This window comes from Pelophylax lessonae, assembly GCF_965119305.1.
Source record: "Pelophylax lessonae genome assembly, chromosome: 9".
NCBI lineage: Eukaryota > Metazoa > Chordata > Amphibia > Anura > Ranidae > Pelophylax > Pelophylax lessonae.
Window position 1 is genome coordinate 153373089 of NC_138776.1, and position 25757 is coordinate 153398845.

The window sequence follows — 25757 nt, forward strand, 5'->3', positions numbered from 1 at the left end:
ATGCAAAAATTGGTGCTTAGTATATAGAGGATTTTTTTTTTGTGCCTCAGGCCCATCACTTTCCTTTAGCTCACTGAAAATTAACCCTTAAAAGAGGGAATGACCATGTAATCTGGTTGGGACAGCATTTTAATTAAAAAGCTAGAAATAGCTTTCAGAGGTTTATCCCAAATTTGAAGACTACAAAAGAAAGTACAAACATTATCCAGTCATAAAATATTACTATGTCCCTTTAAACATTACCCACATCTAACATGGCCCTTCCCTCTCTTCAGATGTCCACTGTGGACCATTACACAACTGAATCACAGTTGAATTGCAGGTTTTAATATGTCGGTGTATTAGTGCTTGTTTGGGGTGTGAAGTCTTCACATGTCTTGCGTGGCTATTTTTTAATACTTTTTTTTTTTTAGTGCATCTGTTTTATGACGACTGTATAAAAACCTACATGGATTTTTCTGGACATTTTATATTAATCCCTATTCATAGCCAGGCCCAAAATGTTGGCCTTAGCCCTTATGCATGGATCACCTAGGAGTTCAGTGCCTTCACTCCTTCCCTAAAGTACCATTTATACAGGGTTCCTTTGCTGAAGGCACAACCTTCTTTTGAGATCCTTGCACAAGAGCTTGGTGAAAAATTGGTACTAGTAGTTTAAAAAAATTAAAGTCTCAGAGGGCCAACATTAGAGGGCTTGATGCAAAGTTGTTTGGATTTCTAGAGACAATCTGGGTCATTTGCAAATTGGGAAAATGTAGTTACATAAACCTAAGTCTATTGTCCTATTTCTGCCTTTTACATTTACACATTTTACTATAAACTAAACCTAGAAACATTCTTTTAAAAGTTTGAACACACATGCCAGTCCATTTTTGTGTCTAACCACATTTTGCTGAGGCCACTTTTATTCTTACTGATATCGCTCTTGGCTTTTTACAGCATAGTGAGCTCAGTTCAGAATGTATATGTTCTATGTAAGCTAGTCAGGTATTATTTATAAGTATTTTAGGGACTGATTGAGGCCAGGCAACTGGTGGCCTTATGGATACATTTTGCTACACCTCCTCTTTTGCCATATTAAAGAAAACAAACTAGTGCACTACCACTTATAAACTGTAAAAAAGAAAGTACTTTCTCATTCAGCTGCTGTTATCACCAAATGTGCTTCCAAACAGATTAAGTAGTATTCAGCCAAAATAGTGATGCGCTGCTGATGGTGCCCAAATAAACCAAAAATGTGAGCATCCAACCACTCAAATACAAAATAAAATTAACCACTTCCCACGGGTACGTCGTTGGGTTTTAGTGGTTATACCGCCATGATGCCTGCATCTACAGGCATCATCCTAGTAGAAAGCAGAAGTGATCTGAGTGGCTAATTAGCCACTCGATCACTTCTGCAGGGGCAGAAATAGGTCCCCAACCCGCCTCTCCCAGACTCTCCGGTCCCATCGTGGAGGCCTGGAGCAATGCAGTGATGGCTGCCTGGAACAGAGAGAGAGAGAGAGGGCAACTGACATCGTTCCCCTCTCTGTAACCCGGGAAATCAGGAGCGACGAGTATTCTTTACTTCCGGTTCCGCCCTTTGTTTACCTGGGCACCAGTGGCCAGGGAAGCAGCTGATCGGACCAATCCTGGTCTAATCGGCTGCATGGGGGGGGGCAAATCTCTCCATAAAGGGAACTGTCACGGCCCATGCTATCACAGGGGATGTTATTAATCCCTTGGGCTAGCAATAAAGTTTGTACAAAAAAATGTTAAAATAAAGGTGTAAAAAAAAAGTGCCACCGCCCCCCCCCCCCCCCCGTGCTTACGTGCAAATGTGAACGCATACGTTACTCCCACACGCATATGTAAACGGTGATTGCACCACACATGTGAGGTATTGTCGCGAACAACAGAGTGAGAGCAATAGTTCTAGCACCAGACCTCCTGTGCAACTCTAAACTGGTAACCTGTAAAGATGTTTCTAAGTATCGCCTATGGAGAATTTTAAGCACCGTAGTTTGCTGCTATTCCACGGGCAAACGCAATTTTAAAGCGTAACATTTTGGGTATCTATTTACTCGATGTAATATCATCTTTCACATTTTACAAAAAAATTGGGCTAACTTTACTGTTTTTTTTTTTTTTTTTTCATGATTGTTCTCCCCCCCCCCCCAAAAAAAAAGTTTTAAAAAAACCACTGCGCAAATACCATAAAAAATACCAAATACCTAAAATATTGCAACACACACCATTTTTCTATAGGGTCTCTGCTAATTTAATATATATATAATGTTTGGAGGGTCTAAGTAATTTTCCAGCAAAAAAAAAGTAGATTTTTACATGTAGGAGCGACGTAGCAGAAGAAGCTTTGGAAGGAAGTGGTTAATAATAATGCTAATAAATGATCTTATTTTTGTGTCCCTTATTGTGCTAATTTCAGTATAATGCACTCACAGTGGACATACATATTCAGTATTATATTTAAATTACAATTCACCATCAGTATACTAGAGCCACATACAGTATCTCACAAAAGTGAGTACCCCCCTCACATTTTTGTAAATATTTTATTATATCTTTTCATGTGACAACACTGAAGAAATTACACTTTGCTACAATGTAAAGTAGTGAGTGTACAGCTTGTATAACAGTGTCAATTTGTTGTCCTGTCAGAATAAGGCTGGCCATACACTATAACATTTTCTTATTCAATTTCCTTTAGATTTACCTTCAACTACGTAGTTCAAGGGCCTGCCTGATTGCATACAAATTGAAAGTTTTCAGGTTTGAACTTATATATTATATGGTTTTGGTAAATCTAAAGGAAAGTTGAACAAGAAAATTGTATAGTGTATGGCCAGCCTTACTCAACACACAGCCATTAATGTCTAAACCGTTGGCAGCAAAAGTGAGCACACCCCTAAGTGGAAATGTCCAAATGGGGCTCAATTAGTCATTTCCCTTCCCCGGTGTCATGTGACTGGTTAGTGTTAAAAGGTCTCAGGTGTGAATGGGGAGCAGGTGTGTTATACAAGCTGTACACTCACTACTTCACTACTTTACATTGTAGCAAAGTGTAATTTCAGAGTTGTCACATGAAAAGATATAATAAAATATTTACAAAAATGTGAGGACTGTACTCACTTTTGTGAGATACTGTATATCCTCAAGAAACAAATCTATATAGATGTGTATAAAAAAAATAATAATGTGTCCCACACATATATATTCAGAATAGAAATCGTCTTTTAATGTCTCCAAAAACAAAGATCGCAGATTCTTTCACCTCTCATTCAAAGATCCTGCGCAGCACTTCAATCCTAAAGAGTGACCACCACAGGTGTTTCAGATGTACCCCCACCTTTTAAAATAGAACCTATAGGTTAATATAGGTCACCAGCACCTTCCACACAGGGATAAATAGATCGGTGTATGGACCCCTCACTCTTCATCCAATCACTCTGGGTTAGTGACCCATCAAAAGGTCTGCTCGGTAACCCTCACTCCCACATTTAGGTCAGCTGAGACTTTGCTCCGGCTCCAGCCACATCACTGCAGTCAAGGAAGGCTTGTCCTACCTAGATTTTGGATTTGGCGGTCAGTGAAGCCTTGGTATACCTGGAGCCAGAGCAGAGCCTCAGCAAGCCTAAATGTATGAGTGTTGCCAAGTGAACCGTTTAAAGGGACACTAACCCAGAGTGACTGGATGAAGAGTGAACAGTCCATACACCTATTTATTTATCTCTTATGCTGTGGGGAAGGCAATGGTGCCCTTTTTTAGCATACAGGTCCTAATTTAAAGATGGGGACCCATCTGAAGCACCTGTGGTGTTCATTCTTTTAGATTGAAGTGCTGCACGTGATCTTTGAATGAGAGGTGGAAGAATGTGTGATCTTTGTTTTTGGAGACCCTACAAGACTGTTTCTATTATTAATATATGCATGTGACTTTAATTGACACAGAAAGAAGTTGATCATTTTTTAGCATTATAATTTATTTATTATTTGAGTGGTTAGATGTCCACATTTTGAGATTTTTGGGCACTATCAGCAGCACATCACTATTTTGGATAAATAGAGTTGCCATATTGCCAGTGTTGGCTTATCTCCTTGTAGTCTTTCCACCATTACAGATATGGTTATCCTTACAATTTAAGGGGGTGTGAAGGTTTGGGGACACAATTTTAATAGCTTGTATACATTTTCCCATCTGTAAATTACTCATGAAGTGTTAAACATGGTATATTTTAAGTTTTTTAAGTTTTTTTTTTCCACGACTGTAGTTTTTTCTATATAAGGTTTCTGTTACTATACTTTAAAGTTTTTACATGCAAAACAGTTTTACATGTGTTGCTAGCCTTTTTTGCGCAGTTTTGTAGTATTCGCAAGCTAACTGTTCTTCTATGGTGTTTGTGTTGTATACACTCTGTAATAATTTAGAAGTCTTTCTTTTGTAATGTGTGTGTGATACTTAATGATTTTCCTTATTCTGACTTTTGTTTTTCTCTCTCCACTTCTTTGTTGTTTTTTTTTTGTTTTGTTTTTTAGGAACCTCAGACAACTGTTGTTCATAATGCCACAGATGGAATAAAAGTAAGCCTGATCATTTATATTACCATCTCGAAATACACATTCTTCTATGCAGTTGATCTTTACCTATATGTTAGAGCCAGTTTTCATTTTAGAGGTAAAAATATGTTTATTAATACAGATTTCAATAAAAAGAAAGCACAGGACACAACACCAAAATTATAACAAGTCCGCAACAGTGGCTATCGCCTAAAGCATGATATGTACAAATCAATAAAAAGCATTCCAAAATAATGGTTGTGTTGCCCTGAGACAAACAGGTTGAGTAGAGGCATCAAACCCAAAAAGCAATGTAAATAACATAAGGATTTTATGATAAAGATGTGCATGGCTGAGAACAACGAAAGGACCATTGGCTAATCCACAATGGGGAATAGCCTAAGTAAAACCTGGCATAATATAAGGTAAACAAAGATGGTTAAAAAAAAAAAAAAAAAAAAGAAATCGAAAGGAGAAAGCAGGAAGGGAAGAGGGTAAGAGTGGAAATAAGAAAAGGGAGAAAACTGGGATGAGGAACTAGAAGTATAGGACCCAGAAGGCCCGTGTGGTCGAGAGAGGTATCGCGTAAGCAACTACATGGCACTGTAAAGAGGAAAACTTGGGATAGGGATATCAAACGTAAAACTTTGCAAGACTACACCAAGGTAGACCCCAGTTTTCATTTTAAACTGAATGCCTTTATGTAGTAGAGACTGGAGTGTAGGTATCCTTGATACTGTCTGAAATTGAGTAACAAATATATTGTGCAAATCGTGTGGACTTACATCTATTGACTTGGATGGCTGGCATACCACATTTTTGTTAATCATTGCCTGATTTACAGGTGCATCTCATAAAATTAGAATATCATCAAAAAGTTAATTTAATTCACTTCAAAAAGTGAAACTCATATATTTTATTTAGATTCGTTACACACTGAGTAATATATTTTCAAGCATTTCTTTCTTTTAATTTTGATGATTGTGGCTTACAGCTTATGTGAACCCAAAATTCAGTATCTCAGAAAATTTGAATATTACATAATACCATTAAAAAATGCAGAAATGTTGGCTTACTACAAGTATGTCCATGTACAATATAATATGCATTCAATATTTGGTTGGGGCTCCTTTTGCATGAATTACTGCATCAGTGCACTGTGCCATGGAGGCAATCAGCCTGTGGCACTGCTGAGGTCTTTTGGAAGCCCAAGTTTCTTTGATAGTGGCTCATCTGCATTTTTGGGTCTGGTGTCTCTCATCTTCCATTTGACAATACCCCACAGATTCTCTATGGGGTTTAGGTCAGGCGAGTTTGCTTGCCAATCAAGCACAGTGATACCATGATCCTTAAACCAGGTATTGGTACTTTTGGCAGTGTGGGCAGGTGCAAAGTCCTGCTGGAAAATGAAATCAGTATTTCCATAAAGCTGGTCAGCAGGGGGAAGGATGGAAGTGCTTTGTAATTTTCTGGTAGAGGGCTGTGCTGCTTTTGGATTTCATAAAACACAGTGGACCAACACCAGCAGATGACATGGCTCCCCAAATCACCACTGACTGTGGTAACTTCACACTGGACCTCATGCAACTTAGATTCTGTGCCTCTCCACTTTTCCCCCAGACTCTGGGACCTTGATTTCCAAACGAAATGCAAAAAATGCACAGATGATTTGGGGAGCCATGTCATCTGCTGGTGTTGGTCCACTGTGTTTTATCAGGTCCAAAGTCAGCGCAGCCCTTTACCAGGATATTCTTCCCTCTGCTGACCAGCTTTCTAGAGTTGCTTATTTCATTTTCCAGCAGGACCTGGAACCTGCCCACACTGCCAAAAAATACAAATACCTGGTTTAATGATCATGATATCACTGTGCTTGATTGGCCAGCAAAATCGCCTGACCTAAACCCCAAAGAGAATCTGTGGGGTATTGTCAAAAGGAAGATGAGAGACACCAGACCCAACAATGCAGATGAGCTGAAAGCCACTTTCAAAGAAACCTGGGCTTTCATAACACCTCAGCAGTGCCACAGGCTGATAATCTCCATACCATGCCGCAATGATGCAGTAATTCATGCAAAAGGAGCCCTGACCAAGTATAGAGTGCATACTATATTGTACATGGACATACTTTTCAGTAAGCCAACATTTCTATATTAAAAATCCCATTTTTTTTTTTATTGGTCTTATGTAATATTTAAATTTTCTGAGATACTGAATTTTGGGTTTTCACTAGCTGTAAGCCATAATCATTAAAATAAAAACATTTCTTGAAATATTTCACTCTGTGTGTAACCCATCTATATGAAATGTGAGTTTCACTTTTTGAATTGAATTACTGAAATAAACTTTTTGGTGATATTCTAATTTTATGATATGCACCTGTATATCCTGGCACAAGGGAAATAAGTCTTACTGCCTCCTAATTTGTTACAGTACAGCTTTCGTATCCCTAAAAATGTCCCAATGCCATCGCTGATGTGTTTGATTTCAGTTGCACAATTGCCATTTCCAGGACTGCAGTTGGTGTAGATTCTCACATCTCGCAAAATAAGATACCGCTTAATATTTGATTAAATAGTAAATTCTTTTTGATCATTGTATTGGTATATTCTCTGTACCATAAAAGGTGTTTGGGTTTAATATCCATTTAAATGAAACATTTCAGATTACATAAACAATTATGGTGTCTACTGCACTATGTATTTTCTTTGTATTCATATGTACTCACGTGTTTTTGTTTTGCAGGGATCAACTGAGAGCTGTAATACCACAACTGAAGATGAAGACTTGAAAGGTAGCTATTTCTGTCACATACCCTGAACACTTGCTGAACTAAAATCCATTTATCTAAGACTTATTTGTGGTTACACCAACAACTGGAGCTAGTTTAATAGTCTGTTATGTGTTTGTGTTCTTGGGCTTTGTAGTCTGCAGCTGATAAAATGGCTGGCTTTCATACAATTTGGAAACCTCTGTGTCTGGCCGAATTGGCTAAAGATTCACTTACTTAATGCTTGAGTCAAGTGGCCAGCTCACTACTGAGTTCCGTTAAAGCCTGATGTTGTCATTATTTGTAAACCTTAATATTCATTTTGGCTACATATACATTAGTGTTGTAGCCATTATGATAAACACCGTTGCATTGCTTGATGCTGTTGTTATATTTACGTGTAACAAATGATTACATTCATTAAGAACCAAAATTGCTAACTTATAGTCATTTTTTTTTTTCCATAGCTACTATACATGTAAACGTGATCAGCTTGATGGTAGAAATATTATAACTATGTTATTATTTTAAAAAAAAGCTTGTTTTTAAGGCTTGGTTCACATTGATGCAACATAGGATCCGACTTGTGAAATTCAATGTTTGAGAGTTGTCTTAACTGATGCAACACAAGTCTGTCCGACTTCAGACTAGGTTTTTGCACTACTTTGGTCCGATTTTGATACGACTTCCTTACCACAGAGTGTAAAAAATCACATCAAATTTGGCCTATAAAGTTGCACTGAAAGTTGCGCGTCTTTGGAGTCGGGCTTGTGTGACCAGAGCCTAAAGGATAAGCTCACCTTTGGGAGCCTTTTACTAATTACACTCCTATTTAGGGCTATGTAATTCAATTACAGAGTTTGTTCTGGGAATGAACGAACTACAACTACCGTCTTCCATTGTGGCAGACAGCTTGTATATCTCAGTAACGGTCTGCCTATATAGGAGGTATGGGGAGATAGCTATACTGAGAGTCTGCAGGAGCACCCACAATCTACTGATCACAAGTGCAATGGTTTCCAGGCTCCTGTAGGAAAAAATAATGCCCTTTTTTTCCCCTGCAGAAATATGTGCGTTTATTTTTTCCCAAAAGGTGAACTTAGCCTTTAAAGCGGAGCTTCAGGCTCCTTCAGAAATATTCTGTAGCTGCTGACTTTTAATATTAGGACTCTTACCTGTCCAAAAATGTTTTAATCGGCGGTTGGGTGCTGCTGCTACCATCTCCACTAAGGGAAACCGGCAGTGAAGCCTGCGCATACGCGAAGCGTGCTGCGCTTTGTGAATGGCCTGGCCACGGGAAAAGCAGGAGGGGGGGGCCGAACTTCCTGCTTACCTCGCCACTGCAACATCAGCTGGACGTGGGAGCGGGTACCTGTCAAAACCAGCTATCTGCTCCCCCTCCCTCCCAAAAGGCTCTGCTTCTTGTTTTTCAACACTGCACTATAGTTCTACTTTACTGCTGCTTTTCACAATGCAAGTCTGGGTTTGGGACAACTCATTGAAAACGGTGCAATTCGTGTGCAACCAATATCTTATCTCAATAGTTGATAAAGAGGTTGTAAAAGTCGTTTTTTATTTTTTTTTTTTTACATTAATACATTTCTACTCATTAAATTATATGTGAATCCTCACCTTGTAAAACAGCTCATTCCGTTTAAAATAGAAATTAAAGGCAAAGCCTTTGTGTTTACATATACAAAAAAGGTATAAATACCTTTTTTTCCCCTTATTTAGAAGTGATCGAATACCATAGAAACATAGAAAAGTGACGGCAGGAAAAAAAAAAAAAAAAGATGTCTATCGAGTTTAACTTTTTGAAACTTTTAGGGGTCACAAGCGTGTTTGAAGCCACTTTTTGTGCTCAGATGCATAAGGAGCTCAGAGCGCTAGGGGAGGAGAAGCAGTAGCAAACTAGTCTTCCCAGTGAATAGCTGTGGAGGGGTTGTGTGACAGCAAAAGTCTAATCATTGGAGGAGAGCAGGCTGAGTTCCCAGCACAGACAGAAAACTGACCTGATAATTTTTCATACAAGTACATGGGACAGTAGGCCCATATCAGGAATACAAAATATTGGGGGAGCATTATTTAGGGTAAACAAAAACTTTTGTGTGTGGTTCCTCCCCAGACCCCCCCCCCCCTTAAACTTACCTAAGCTTGATCTCGATCCAGCTCTACTTTAAGTAGAGAGGCATAGGTTGTACTGAGGCCCTGCGAGCTGCCTTTTAGTAGTAGCTAAACTACAAACCAATATACAGTGGTGAAAATAATTATTTGATCCCCTGCAGATTTTGTAAGTTTGCTGACTTGCAAAGAAATGAAGGGTCTATTTTGAATGATATGCTGGTAGACAAAATATCAACCAAAAATCCAGAAAAAAAGACATAATACAAATGTTATAAATTGAGTTTCAGTTCAGTGAGTAAAATAAGTATTTGATCCCCTACCAACCAACAATAATTCTGGCTCCCACTGACTGGCTACAGTATGTGCTCATGTTGTATACAAATTAGTCCTGTCAATTTAAGGAGGTCCTCCTAATGACAACTTGTTATGTATATAAAAGACACCTGTCCACAGTATCTCTTCCTTCTTTTCAAACCCACCATCATGGGCAAGACCAACGGGCTGTCAAAGGATGTCAGGGACAAGATTGTAGACCTGCACAAGGCTAGAGTGGGCTACAAGACCATCAGCAAAAAAGCTTGGTGAGAAGAAAACTGAGCGAATATTCGCAAATGGAAGAAATACAAAATGACCATCAATTGCCTTCTGTCTGGAGCCCAATGCAAGATTTACCCTCATGGGGTAAGGATGATCATGAGAAAAATGTGGGATCAGCCCAGAACTACACAGGAGGAGCTTGTGAATGCTCTCAAGGCAGTTGGGACCAAGGTTGCAAAACAAACCATTGGTAACACAATACGCCGGCATAGACCGAAATTCTGCAGCACCCACAAGGTTCCCCTCCCCAAGAAGGCACATGTACAGGCCCGTCTGAAGTTTGCAAACGAACATCTAAATGATCCAGAGAAGGATTGGGAGAAAGTGCTGTGATCAGATGAGACCAAAATTTAGCTCTTTGCCATTGACTCAACTCGCCATGTTTGGAGAACACCATCCCTACAGTCAAGCACAGAGGTGGAAACATTATGCTTTGGTGCTGTTTCTCTGCTAAAGGTACAGGCTGACTTTGCCGCATTGAGAGGCCAATGGACGGGCCATGTATTGTAAAATCTTTTAATGGGAACCGTCTTCCTTCAGCCAGAACACTGAAGATGGGTTGTAGATGGGTCTTCAAGTATTGCAATGACCCAAAACATACTGCCAAGGCAAGAAAGGAGTGGCTCAAGAAGAAGCACATTAAAGTCATGGAGTGGCCTAGCCAATCTCCAGACCCTAATCCCAAAGACAATTCATGTAGGGAGTTGAAACTTCGAGTTGCCAAGTGACAGCCAAGAAACCTTAAGGATTTAGAGAAGATCTGTAAAGAGTGGACCAAAATCCCTTCTGAGATGTGTGCAAACCTGGTAACCAACTACAAGAAGCTACGCACATCTTACGTCTGTGCTTACAAACAAGGGTTTGTCCACCAAGTGCAAAGTCATATTTTGTTTGGGGGTTCAAATACTTATTTTACCCACTGGACTTTAAATCCAATCTTTGCTTTGCCCACACAGATCAAAAAAGTCCACTTTAGTATAGTCCTCCCTAGCAGTACATGCTAAACTTCCTTTCACTCCTCTACTCTGTTTAGCTGCCCTGAGTAAAGAAGAGCTACAAGTCCCTGGAATCATAGGTTACATGAGTCTATGGACTGTTCGTGTGACAGTGCTAATAGGCCCAAACTGTCCCATGGGGTGAGTAACATGCTCCTCCATACTGTAAAGTTCCTGTTTTTTTATCCTTTGGAGACTGCACTGGGAGATTAAAGAAAATGCAAGTATGATGTAACCCAAGTATGAGCTGCTGAGGATGAGTGGGGAAATAAAACAAACAGGCTTATTCTATGGTAAACACTACAGTAATAACTTAGAATTGTTAACACTGATAATACAGTATACAATCCCCGTAAAAGACAAATTCAGATGAGCATCTGAAACCCTAAAGCAATTGTAAACCTTCATCTTGTAAAACAAACAATTCAGTTTAAAATAGAAATAAAAGACAAAACATTTTTGTATATATATGAAAAAAAGCATTATAAATGCCTTTTTTTTTGATTATAGTAAATATATACCCTTTTGCCTTACCTTGGGCAAAATAATGCAGTTGTTTGTTAACTGCAAGTAATTGCTCCAGCCTTCCAGTTAGCCTAAAATGCCAGCTAATCCAAGAACTTGGACATCCATTTCCCTAATTGTACTCATTGGTCTCCATCATATTATCTTGTGTAACAGTGACAGAGGAAGGAATGATCTGTATGGTAAAATGTATTTAGAACTCTGTCTAGGAGGCTGTGCCCCAGATCATAGTAATAGTATGTGTTTCATCTCATAAATGATGCAGTGATATGCTGAGACAACATGTACTTTACCAAGATCGAGCAGAGTAGAGGGAGAATAGACATCAATCTTTAAAAACTACAAGACGGTACTTATTTATTTATAACACTAAATGGGAAAATAACATTTGACAGCCGTGAAGTGCTGTCTTCAGAAAGATCCCTCACCATGAATTGGCACGTTAAGTATTACTCATTGATTTTGTCTCGTCACATTTGTAGAACAGTTAGCATTTGTTAACATGTTACATTCTTACAAATGCCATTATATGCCTACATATTAAAATGTGAAAGTCCTACATTTATGACAGCTATGTAGCCTTTAGGTTAAAAACAACAAACCCAATGCGGAGTTGGGAAAACTGATCCTTGGATTGATGAATAGCCTTACAAGAAGACCTCAGCTGTGCTGTCAAAGAGATGAGCTTAATCGCTGTAGCTGCTTTAATAGGTCTGACCTTTCAGCCATTCAGATGCCATGAAATTCTTATAGCATGTGCCCTACTTTACATTGGCAGTGAACTTAAATATTTTACTGATTTTTTTTGCAGTAAATAAGTTGTTAATCCTAAAAAGCAATGTATATTCTATTAAAATGTGCAGGTTGTATTTAATAAAAAATTCCAAAACTCACTGTTCAATGTTAGCAGTCTGTATTTTTAGCAATTTTGTGTTGACGGGATAGTGTTTGCACAGTCTCCCCCTGGTGGCTGCAAATTTACATTCTGTCTTCCTTCACCTGATCTTGTAACAAGAACGATCAGGTTACACCAGCAGCTTCTCATTATTCATGTGGACTGGTCAGGATCAGGAAAAATACATTGTATTTTAAAGCGATGAACCATGACTAAGAATCGCATTCTGTATGGAAAGCCTACGAAGCAAAAAAAGCAGCACTTCAAAAGCAAAGCTATCTGTATTTCTGTAGTGGGTACTTGGCATTGCTTGGCTTTACCTGCCACTAATTTTAAGTTCTCAGTTGCAATTATTATTACAACAGATTTATATAGCGCCAACAGTTTGCAATAGTCAGATGTGATCAGAGGAAAGAATAGTTAAAATAGTGTTTGAACTTTTTTTTTTTTAATTTATAGGTATGATAAAATGTCCTAACAATGTATAGAAAAGCATGAATGCAGTCCTGTGTCTCAAGGCTTGTATTTACTCTGACAGTGTTCACTACAGAGCCCTTCATACATAAAGAAAGGCTTTGATGAGTGCATGTCATGTAAAAGAGGACCTTGTATTAAAGTAATGTTGAAAATGATTTGTTTATATGCTGGTTCAATTTAGAAATACTTACCAGATTTGGTTGTAGCATTATCTGGTCCAGTAGTATTATCTGGTCCAAATAATTTAACAAATGGTTAACTTGTCCTTTAAAGCAACTGAACTAGTTTACGTTAAAGCTGCAACATAAGATCATCTTGCTGTGTAATAAATTGATTTAGATTAGCACCGTTGTTCTGGTTTTAACACTGAAAAGATAACGGGAATGATGATAAAAACATGGTCACCTCCCCTCTACATAGCTACTTACTGTACTAGTAGGTAGGGCTTGAATGCAGGTAACTTTACATCTACAAATAGGATTAAGATAACTACCCAATTCAGAAATGCTTTTATTTGGCTTTTTTTTTTTTACATATATTTTAGAATTTTACAGGGGAAATTGTCACTTTAAATTACTTTACTTATATGTTATGTTTATGATCAACAATGAAAACAATTCTTATTGTTTGTAAGTATATTAACTGCATTCCTGTCTCCTGTGCATTTAACTTGTTGCATGCGGATCAGCATCGCTTCTCTGTCCTGGGGATGGCCCTTTGCTTCTCCAAGGATGGAGCCAAAGTGAAAGCAAAATACAGACTCAGTCCTTGCAGTCACAGTTTGGTTTGTGTACTGCAGCCAGTAAGTTCTGAGTGGAGTGTTGTGTTCTTTCCCTCACATTCTTCCTTTACTGTTGTGCGTCTTCCATAGATACCCATTGATATGATGGACCCTTGTGAGAAACCAGTTCTTTGCCCCATGACCTGTTCAGTTCTCTTCAGCATGCATGTTCTTATCAGTGCATGATGTAGCATTTAGTGCCTTGCAGTTCATTTTGATCTGCAAGCTTAGAGACCCAGGGACCTATTTAATAACTAAGGCTGGCCATACACTATACAATTTTCTTGTTCAACTTTCCTTTAGATTTACCAAAACCATGTAATATAGGGTCAAACCTAAACACTTTCAATTTGTATGCAGTCAGGCAGGCCCTTGCACTACATAGTTTAAGGTAAATCTAAAGGAAATTGAATAAGAAAATTGTATAGTGTATGGCCAGCCTAAGGGAACCAAACAGTTTTCAGGGCTTGTAAGCTTCCCCCTAGTTTGCTGTCAGTGCATTTAAAAAAAAAAAAAAAAGTTGGTTCACTGCATACTTTATATCTTGAAGGTCAACTTAATCTAAATTTGATACTTCAGTTTTAACAATATTACTCATAAGTTGAATCAAATGCTAGCATCTTACTTATTTTGGTGATTCAGTGAGTTTACCTCCACTAGAATTCTTACTCGCCTTTCAAAACATTACAAGACCTATTGATTGTGCCATACTTTTTTTTTTTTTATATATATATATATATATATATATATATATATACGTTCTCAACCATGGTTCCTCCAGTGGTTGCTAGGGGCTCCTTGAGTAATGACCAATTTCTACCTCTGAGATAAGCTCCCACTGACACCATTGATCTTTAGCTATCTATAAGGGATAATTCTTCCCAATGTCCCCATACGTAAGGAGCATTCTTCCCACTGACCATCACACCAATGTATCACGAGTTATAGAGATAGAAATTTTTAGCTGGGGTTCCTTAAGACGGGAAAGTTATTTCGAAGGGTTCTATTGTGTTGAAGAGGTTGAGGAAAGCTGGCCAATGTCAAGGCAAAATAAAAAGAAAAAAAAAAAAGTTGTGTATCGCTGTAATATGTGCACATTTCCTCATGTTTTATCCCTTTAACCACTTGAGTACTCTCCTGTACATATTCTTATATTACCAGGCCATAGTGTTGCACCCAAATTAATTTTGTATATATATTTTTCAGGCAGGAAGAGCTTTCTTTTGCTTGTGTTTACTTACACCATTTTTTTTTTACTATATAAAGGAAAAAAAAGAAAAACTTAATTTGTTTACATTTACCATTCATTTCTTTAACTTTGAAAAAAAAAATCCCACAATCATGGATAGCCAGGGGCACTTTACTACCCTTTTGGGAGTGGGGGGTATCTAATCATTGGAAGCCCCCATCCCCCCTCGACCTTTAAAATAAATCCCACACTGATTGGGGGACAGTGGCACTTAAAAAAAAAAAGAAAAAACACCTCCAAAACGTCCCCACAAGCTCCCTCTCCTTCCTGCTTTGTTTGCAAACATTCAGCCTATTTACATTAGAGGATGGGGCGTTTCCCTGTTGTGAATGGGCTGAATGTTTGTAAACTTTAGTGTTTACACTTGTGATGGCTGTGATTGGATCACAAGGTACAGTGCCACTCTGGCTCCATACATTGTGACTGATCTGAGGTGTCCAATGAATGCTGGCTGCTTGAATGTGTTTTCTGAGCTGTGGTTTATAAAAGGCTTCTACAGAAATACATAAACCGCAAAAGATTCCTCCTAATCCAGCGCTAGGGGGTGATGACTACAAACCACTTGAGGCTTACCTCGGAAAAGAGGAATCTTTTGTTTGTTCTTGCACAACACCATCCCTAGTGTTTTGTGTCCCCTTTAGCTGCAGAGGGCTAACATTCATTACGCACACTGTCATATGTTGGTTCTCCAAACAGTGCCTGAACTTTTTAAGAGTACAGTAATTCCTGTCCACCTCCCTGCCATTTCTTTACAGTACAGTGTTATGGAAGTGGTTGACCACTCTGCAAGTATAGACACTGTTGATGTGGCAACAATTATAGTATACTCTTAAGCTGGCCATAGATGGTTTTAATCTTAGCTGGTTCAGTGGGAACCAAACAAGATTCAAACTATCTAAGGCAGGCTGAATGCACTCAAGTCAATCCATCAACCAGCACGTCGGATTGTTGGCATGCCAATATTGCCAGTGGCTATAGCCACTACCAATAATTGTATTCTACCGGCAAAGACCGCTCCCTGTGCCCCCCCCCCCAATCTATGGCCTGCCTTACCTTTTGACTTGACAGCACTGTATTTTTTTACTCAGAATTCTTCGAAAGCATGTGTTGTCAGCTCTTTGTTTAATTTCTGATGAATTACAAAGAACACTCCTCATTTCCTCCCCCTTCCTTATCTCCATTACCCATCCATGTGCACAGGCAGAGCTCACAGAAAGTTTTGTGCTCACAAGTTTTCTGGTTAAGTCATCAGGGATTTTTTTGCACTTATCGAATAGCTGTAACACAAATGTGCAATGGCATATTTAGCCGACCATATGGGAGCAAATAAGAAAAGTTCATTGTTCGTGTTTAAAATACACTAGCAATTCAGGTGACGCCTTTGGTAAAGCTTTATAGGAAGGAAACAAGATAAACTCAGATCCCAATAACTGCCCTTGCAAATACTCTTTATCAAGTGCTAAAGGGGTGTGACCACATTACCACTAAAAAAACTGGATGAATTCTCTGAATACTGCTATACCCTTTTATGCAAACTTTGAAATAAAAAATTGGGATATTTTGTTCACACATATTGCAATACATGTTCAAACTGGCCAACTGCGTCAAAGTAATCCCTCTTTACCCAGTCCTGCTCTGCTTTGCCACTGCAAATGCTACTGTGGACACCATGCCAACCTGGGGCAAAAAGACACAAAATGGGGGAGAACAAAATGGTTTAGGTCTTGCCACTGACCTGCAATACAAGATAAATATTGCAGGTCAGTGGCCAGCCCTAGACCGTGTAGCTCCATTTTGTGTCTGTTTGCCCCAGGTTGGCATTGTGTCCACATTAGCATTTGCAGTGGCAGAGCAGGACTGGCTAAAGAGGGATTACTTTGATGCAGTTGGCCAGCTTAAACATGTATTGCAATATGTGTCAACAAAATATCACAATTATTTTTTTTTTAAGTTTTCATCCAGTATTTTTGTAGGAAGAAAAGACACAAGTATCTGTTTATGAAAAGAATAATAAAAATCTTACCTCTAGTATATCAGCTAGTCATGAGAACCTAGCCTAGGAAGGAATTTTAACCTTTGGTGCCCACCCAGAGTATAAATTTGCATTTAAATAGCCCAGTATGCAAACATAAAATTGACAAACTGGCTATTTTGATTTGCTTCAATGGGAGACGCACGTATTTATAGGATATTCATTAATACTCTATTAAATGGTCACTGAGGGGAAATATATTTATATTTGAGTGGTAGCTTAGTGTTCTGTTGAAATAAAAAAAAATAGGTGTCATGCACTCAGATGCATCGAACGTAAATTAAGGGCATATTTCTGTGCCTGTGAGTTACGTCTGAAGTGTACATCTGCCCATAGTAATGTATCACTGTAAGCTAGCACTACTTGCATAAACTTGTGCCCAGGTGTAAATTCCTAAGCTCAGCTTTTATGCGTCCAGGAATTTATGCCCATGAGCGAGTGCCAATTTACGAAGCGCTGCATATACCTGTGCACAGCCAGTGATTACTATGGGTGGCTGTATGCTATTGCTGTGTATCTTGAGTACAGAAATACACCAGCAGATTACATCAGGTGCCTGAAAGCGTCCATGTGCATGAAGCCTAAGGGTATCTGAGCTGCATACAGATTCAGGGTTGGACAAAATTATGGCAACAAGTATGGTAAAATAACTAAATTGTTACCCAATATGGTTTTGGACTGCCTTTGGCATCCAAGACAGTGTGAATTCTCCTTGGAATTGACAAGTATAGGTTTTGGATGGTGGATATAAGAATCTAATAACACTCTTCATGCAAAAATCCAGGTCACAATCCTGTGCAAGGTCCTTTTGTCGCTTTCGGTCAGTTTACCATGCCGACTGCCCTTATGCTTATCAGACGACGTTTTTCCAGGAAACTGATACGATACCTTGCGACACTACATATAAATTGGCAACTTCATTCAGAGACACCAGCTAAGCGGGAACCAACAATATGCCCACTTTGAAACCCAGTAAGCTCTGACATAACTCTGTATTACTAACAGCGCACGCAGTGAATGACCAACGTGAGGCTTTCCACCTGCTAGCTAGGTTTCTGATGTTACATCACTTCCCTTTTCAATGCGAAACATGTCATCACTTTCACATCTGCAAATAATGTAGTGTTTCTGTATTTTTGTCCAACCCCTGTATGTTCTCTTGCAGTACCTAAAATACGCATTTTGTTTCCTATAAAAAGGAAGAAAGATTGATAATTAATATTTAGCTGCTATCTTAAATCTATGATCAGCTTTAGTTATAATGCGTTACGTGTGTATAATTTTTTTTAAACGGAAAAGCACAACTGTTGTCCTAAAGTCTTTTTATTATAATTTGATTTGCAGTAAATTTATTTGTTTTAGTGGTCATTATTTTGCTAACGTATATGCTTCTTTACAGCTTCCCAGTCTTGCGAGGAGAAAGTTCTAGCCTGGGAAAGCCCAGGTCAGACTTTGGAGATAGAGCATGCCCAGCCCGAGCCTATGCTCACTCCAGTTGTACCATTTACACTTAGCAATTCACTGTGTAAGTTAGCTGTTAGATTGCAGCCCAGTAGAGCGTCTTTGGTACTGACCCACCCTAGTTACCAATATATGTTAATCATCACTATTAATTTTCACACCTACCTACTTTTTCCTTTAGCAGTTCTATATAGTCCCTACCTATCAGAGGAGGGCTGGCAACCATCAGCCTGTGGAGAAGTGATAGGGTCACAAGCTATCACATTGTAAAAACCGCTGCTCTTTTTTACAAACTTATTTTTGTAAATGTAATTGTATAAATACAGACGTTGTAGTAACTGGACATACTGCCTTCTGCGTATGCTCAGGGCAGAACACAAAACCTCTTTCAAAGCCATGTGTTAAAATCTCTTGACAACATGGAGAGCCCCCACAGATTTGAACTTCTTTGTGTGGTCTTTGCCCTGTGCCAGCCCTCGCCTGTTAACTGTACTGACCTATTGTATCTCATTGTAGGAAGTGTCTACCTGTGCTCAAAAGATCAATATGGGCTTTTTGTGCTATTTTCTTGATCACATGGCTGTATGTCATAAACGGTGTACTTTCTTTCTCTTTGGTGGTTAAAAGCTTGATCTTTAAAAATGCTGATATATTACATTAAAATGGATGAGGCCTCTATTTTCTGCTTTCAGATACATACAATGTCTTTTTAGGTGTGAAATCTTGTGTTTTCACCTGCTTTTTGGCCTATTTAGCTTACAATTATGAGCCTATAAAACAATAAAAGTGTTGGGGGTCAAAATGTGGTGTAAAATTGCTGCAGTCTGTCTTAACCTTTCTTGTTGACTTGTGGTAGGATATGAAGAGGGAGAACATTTCTATTTTGTACTTATATTTTGTTACTAATCATCCGTCAGGTTAGCAGACCATAAACAGTATAAACGATAATCTTATAAAAAAAACTCATTCTACCCCCAGGGTAATTTTTTTTATCACATGGGTAACTTGACATGCAGAACATTACTGTCATTTGATATCTTCATTAAGCAGACACCGACAATACATACAGTATAGTATGTGTTGTGTGAACGTCAACAGCAGAGAAGTTAATTTCTTGTACTTAAGTGCTGTGGAACATTTCACAGACTGTGGCCCATTGGTTTGCAGTTTATATATGTATATTGGCTTGCATTGTTAAATCTGTGTTCTGTTAAAAAAAATAAAAAAAACGTAGATTTAGGAATGCTACACCTTGCAAAGTGAGGAACATGTAATGTGATAATGCCTTCTCCCTCTTTTTTTATGTGATTTTGATTTTGCCCATATCTCCCTCATATCACTAAAATTTACAGCAGCTACATTTATAAGATGTAACTATAGTTTATTAGGCTTTAAAAAAGATGTGCAGCGCCATTTATTTAATTTTATAGAATAGTTTATGGGTAAATTCAGTGACCTACTCATCTTGCTTACTACAAGAAGAGAAACTTGCACCTGAAAATGATTCTATTTAAATTATTTCCTATTGCTAATATACAGTATGTGTGAGGGCTCAAAGAGATTATGGTTTTACCATGATTTAGCAAGGAGGTTAGATATTGGAGTGGAGTTTGCTGCTGAACATCTTCATGTTCTACCTTTGTCTTCCTTCCAGTTGATTTACCTAATGAACCCAGTAAATCATACTTTTGTTTGTGTTATTAACCTTAAAAGGTCTTTAGAAATACTAGAACTGTGAAAAAATTATGCTATATATTCCATGTTACTAAGTCTCTATCTTCTTCTGCAGTGCGAAAACAGGAGATTATAAAGATCACAGAGCAATTGATTGAAGCTATTAACAATGGAGATTTTGATGCTTATACGTGAGTGATATTTTCTTCTTTTTTTTTTTTTTTTTTTTTTAGTAATTGAATATTTAATCATGCACAAATGTTACACTGTTTCTAGTAGAAACATTGGAAATTAACGTGTCTAAAGTCTGATTTTGGGGGGTTTTGAATCAAGTAGGGGATGATTTACAAGGAGCGCAAGTCCTTGATCTAATGTACATATCTGCAGCATCTCTTATTCACCGGTGCGTTTCTGTTCACCGGTTTAGGTTCGATTAATGGGCAAATTTTTGCCTGAATTCACACCTGAATGAGACCCAAAAACACACAGGATCCTTTTGGAAACCGCACCCCGGCTGCCTGGGACATATGTGAAACAGCTCTATTGGGAGCATTTGCATGTCATGCCAATTGGATGCGGATTAAAACACATCCGATTCACATATATGTGTGCCTGGCCTTAATGTCAGCTGTTCTAAGCAAGCAAAGCTCTGTTCAGATTTACTTGTTCAGATGGACTGACCTTTATCTGTAGCAGAGGTGAATGAGAGCAGATACAAATATGTGTGCAGACCTCTGGGTGTCTAAAGCCGAGTATAACCTAGTAGAATTTTAAATTCATAAGAAAAGTATTTTGAAAATTCTGAATATATTCGAATGTCATTTGAAAGTAGTTCAAGATTTGGTTTACATTTAACATTAAATTTTGGAATTAATAGACTTTACTGAACAAAACCACATGTAATGTTAAAAATTCGTACATTAATGAAAATTTTGCTATCCTGCTTCATTTGAGTTTTTCTTAGATTTTTGCCCCACTAATGATAGAAAAACGAACTTTCTTCCAAAAAAAAGTCAAATGAAATTCTACTAGTGTATATTTAGCTTCTTCCTTATCTGCTTTGCAGGATTGAGAGAGAGTGTTCCTTCTGTTCCAGGCTCTGGTCCGCTATCCTCGATCGTTGACCTTAACAGCTTGGCTGTTGAAGCCTAAACACTATGGGACAGGGGTCTATCATAGTTAGTCATGCCTGCCCTCCTGAAGGCTAAACAAATGTAATTCTTGTAAAGTTTAAAAAATAAAAAATAAAAAAATATTCTTGTAAAGTTTACCACCACACCTTAAAGGCCTACTTTGTATAGTGAGGGTTATAAGGTTTTCATTCATCCGAAGTTCTTGTTACTTCCAAAAGGTGATTGCCTCCTTCCAACTTAACCAGGATATTGTGCTTAGGTTCTTATGCCCTGCTCTCAAAGGGTGTTACTCTCAGTTGACAAGCTTGCTTCCTTTAGGCCTCATGCACACTGGACATTTGGCCAGCATTTTGGCAGAAAAAACCCTTGACGCTTGTAAATGCATAAAATACGTTTAGGCGTGTCAATCACTTGGGCATCTTTTTAATTGGCCAAAATACCCATTTATTCTGGCCATTAAAACAAGTTATTTCTCAAGTGCTAAACACTCCTTGTGCGAACATGCATTTTAGACACGTTTACAGGCATCAAGTGTTTTTTCTGCCAAAACACTTCTGCTCCTGGAAGCAGTGGCATTTTTTTCTGCTTGCCTGTGTTTGCATGGATACATAGACTAACATGCAGGGGCATTTAGTGGCAAAAAAAAAAACAAAAAATCGCCAGACACCCCTAACAGCGTTAAAAACTTCCAGTGCATGGGGCCTTGGACAATCAGATTCACTCATTGGGAGTTATTTACTAACCCTGGAGAGTGCAAAATATGGTGTAGCTCTGTATAGAAACCAATCAACTTCTGGGTTTTATTGTAAAAGCTTAAATGAACAAGCTAAAGTTAGAAGCTGATTGGCTACAATGCACAACTGCACCAGATTCTGAGTGCACCAGTTTTAGTAAATCTTCCCCTTTGTCATATTTGTGGGTCCCTTAATGGGACATCTTGGTTCTTATTCCACCATTGTCAGGTGGATTAAGCAGTCATCATCTGAGCCTGCAGCTTGAAGGATTAGATTCCTTACTTTCCTGTTAATCCACATTCTACAAGGTCTGTCAGGGCTTCATAGGGTTTTCAGCATGAAGCATCAGTTTCCCAGATTTTTAAGGCACCTGGTCTTCCTTTTTTACACGTTGGTAAGTTATACCAGATGGATAGTCAGGCATCTTCTAATGCTCTCTGATTCCAAGCCCTCTGTTGCCCATTTTGTTTTGGAGGCCTGTTGAAACTTGTTGCTGTGTTGCCCACCCCTCTGTTGCATTGCTTTTGGTCATCCCAGTCATCTAAGACTAAGATCCTGTGGGGTTATGCTGTGGCTGCCATTCTTCTTTTTTTGCCATTGTCCAGTCACTTGAAGATGGCTGCTTTACCCAGTCATTTAAGACAAAGATCCTGTTTCCTGAAATGTACTCCAAGAAAATTTTTTTATCCTAATTTTTTTATCCTAATTTTTGTTTTCTTGAAATGCCATGCAGCAGTAGAGACTATCATTATACATAAGTGAAGTTAAGGAATTTCTTATAAAAAGTATCATGGACAGAACTGATTGTTTCTGTTTAAGTTTAGAACGAAACCACCATGGGAGTTGTTCTATGAAGAACAATAACTAAACATTTCAGGAGTCTGGGGAAACGCAAACAAAGGAGTGTCAGTGACATTTTGCTAACCCAATTCCAAAAAAGTTTGGACGCTGTGTAAAATCTACATATAAAAAAAAAATGTAATGATTTGCAAATCTTGTAAACCCATATTTTATTCACAATCTAAATTAGAAGACATATCAAATGTATACAATTTTAAGGAGAAAAAAATAATAATTTTAAAATTGATGGCAGCAACACATCTCAAAAAAGTTGGGACAGGGCAACAAAAAGCTGGCAAAGTAAGTGGTACTAGCCAGGTAGCTGGAAGAACATTTTGCAACTAATTAGGTTAATAGACAATGAGTCAGTAACAAGATTGGGTAAAAAAAGAGCATCTTAGAGAGTATCTCAGTAGTAAAGATGAGCAGAGGTTCACCAATCTGAAAAGCTGCATCTAAAATGGCAGAGCAATTTCAGAATAATGTTACTAACGTAAAATTGCAGACTTTAAATATATCATGATCTCTACAGTACATAATATCAAAAAACTCCAAAGATCTGGAGGAATCTCTGTGCACAAGGGATAAGGACGAAATGCAAGTTTGGGGCCTCAGACAGCACTACTTTAAAAACGGTCATCATCCCGCAATGCAGAAAAGTAACTCTTCTGCGCTCAGGTGCTGTGCTCAAGGAGAAAATACATGTGTCTTAAGTTTTGACGACAGTGCCTAGGATCTTGCTGCCCTCTCAGGACTATGGGCATCCAAAAGTACTAAAAGACAACAAAAACGAGAAGGGCGCACCGTTCTAATGCACTTCCATTATAACATTTATTGAATCGATAAAATAGGTATCACACATAATACTCACAAACGCATGTAATAAATGTGCATGCCAAACCACAACATCGACAAAACGCCTCCAGGACTAGTGGACTGCTCCAATGCTGCAGGGAGACCTGATGGTATTCGTGATAGCTTCGGCTGATGCGTTTCAAGGAACAACCCTCTTCCTCAGACACAGAGGACTGAATGACCCACTATATATTTATATCTACAAGACGGACCTCACTCAGTAGGTCCCGCCCCCTCAGCCACCAATTAATGGTGTATAATATCAGAAAACACCATGCACATTACAGTACCATCCACATAAAGCATACCAATTAACCTTGCACAAAGATATATATATATATATATATGTATGTATGTATGTATGTATGTACATCTATATACCTCAAATGGCTCATGTCAGGTACTAAGCTCCCATCAGTTTACCCACGTTGCTTCCTTGCAGTGTAATCTTTTTATAAAAGGGGGTTACGTATTATGCTTTCGTTTAAACTGGCATTCCCCAACAGGATGCCACAGATCACACCACAAGCGATGCAGAGGCATCTATAGCGCCACTGCAGATCGCATCCAGCGCTAGTGGAACACACGCTATTTTCGTAACCCTGAAGTACAAGCGGGTATGTGTTCCACCGGCCTCTACATCACTTCCGGTGTCCAATGACATCACGTCCGTCCCTGTCCAGGGACTCACCAATCACCAGTGATGTGGGCGGTGAGTGGCAGAGTCGGGTTTGTTATTACTTAACCCCCGCTCCTCCCTATAAGGGTGCACTTAATGGGGCTAGACTTACTGCATTGTCGCACAAATATAAATCAATTGTTAATATAAAAAATCACATCACAGCATGGGCTCAGGAATACTTCAAAAAATTCAGTGTCTCTGAACACAGTTTGCTGTGCCATCCAAAAATGCAAGTTATAACTTTATCATGCAAAGAAGTAATATCTGAACATGATCCAGAAACGCTGCCATCTTTTCTGGGCCTAAGCTCATTCTGGTTGGGCGAATCAAAATTTGGTATTCTTTTGGCTAACCATGGGCGCCGCATCCTCTGGACTAGAGGAAAGGGGCATTCTGGCTTGTTAGCGCTTGGTTCAAAAACTTTCATCTGTGATGGTATAGGGGTGCATTACTCCATTTAGAATGGTCAGCTTGCACATCTGGAAAGCCACCATCAATGCTGAAAGATATATCCAGTTTTTAGAGCAGCATATGCTCCCATCCAGACAACTTTTTTTCAGGGAAGGCCTTGCATAGATCATCAGGACAATGCTAAACCACATACTGCATCTATACCAACAGAATGGGTTTGTGCAGAAGAATCCAGGTGCTTAACTGACCTGCCTGCAGTCCAGGGTCATGTCACACCTATGATATTGACACTGAGAACAAGTCACAGGAATGCTATACAGGGCAGAGAAATTTGCACCTACTGCCACTTGTGGCTCCTTCACTCACCAGATGAGAGAGGCATCGCTCAGTGGCTGATGACATTCTGAAGAGTTTTTGTCAGCAAGAGAGTGACACTTTTGCTTATCCAGCCAGCAAAGGAGCCATACCATGAAAGAAAGTGAATATTTTCTGTGCACTTTTTAGCAGTCCTATTGCGAAAAGCTTTTGCCAGCAACCGTATTGCATGTCTGCAATGACCTTAGTTGTGAACTGAAACAAAAATTGCAACTCAAGTCAATCTATGCACATGAACAAGACGTTTTACAAAACAAACAATAAATAGAAAATTATCCCAGCACACTTGCCAGCTAGCCAGCAAAAAAAAAAATACACTAACCTGCGTTAGGCCCTAATTGTATGAGAGCCTCCATCTTGGAGTATATGTCTCTTAGATTGTAAGCTCCAACGAGCAGGGCTGTCTGATTCCTAATTTATTCAATTGTAATTGTACTGTCTGCGCTCATGTTGTAAAGCGCTGCATAAACGGTCGGCACTGTATAAATCCTGTATTATTATTATAATCGTAATATGTAGCAAAGAATACATTTTTGATTAATTAAGGGTGGATATGCCTGGAGGACTCCATTGTAGCTCCACATTAAATCCAG

At 38.7% G+C, this 25757-nt stretch overlaps 1 protein-coding gene across 23 annotated transcripts in view; it reads left to right on the forward strand.

The window, feature by feature from the left end:
* CAMK2G (calcium/calmodulin dependent protein kinase II gamma) overlaps positions 1–25757 on the forward strand; it is a 400936-nt gene that overhangs the window by 370001 nt on the left and 5178 nt on the right. For 12 of the 23 annotated variants that reach the window (XM_082267524.1, XM_082267541.1, XM_082267535.1 and 9 more), the window contains 4 exons: positions 4537–4581; positions 7300–7348; positions 18399–18524; positions 20250–20325. In XM_082267524.1, the coding sequence (XP_082123650.1) occupies positions 4537–4581; positions 7300–7348; positions 18399–18524; positions 20250–20325 (296 nt within the window). The remainder of the gene's footprint in view (positions 1–4536; positions 4582–7299; positions 7349–18398; positions 18525–20249; positions 20326–25757) is intronic. The other 11 variants (XM_082267546.1, XM_082267530.1, XM_082267527.1 and 8 more) reach the window with 1 other exon arrangement.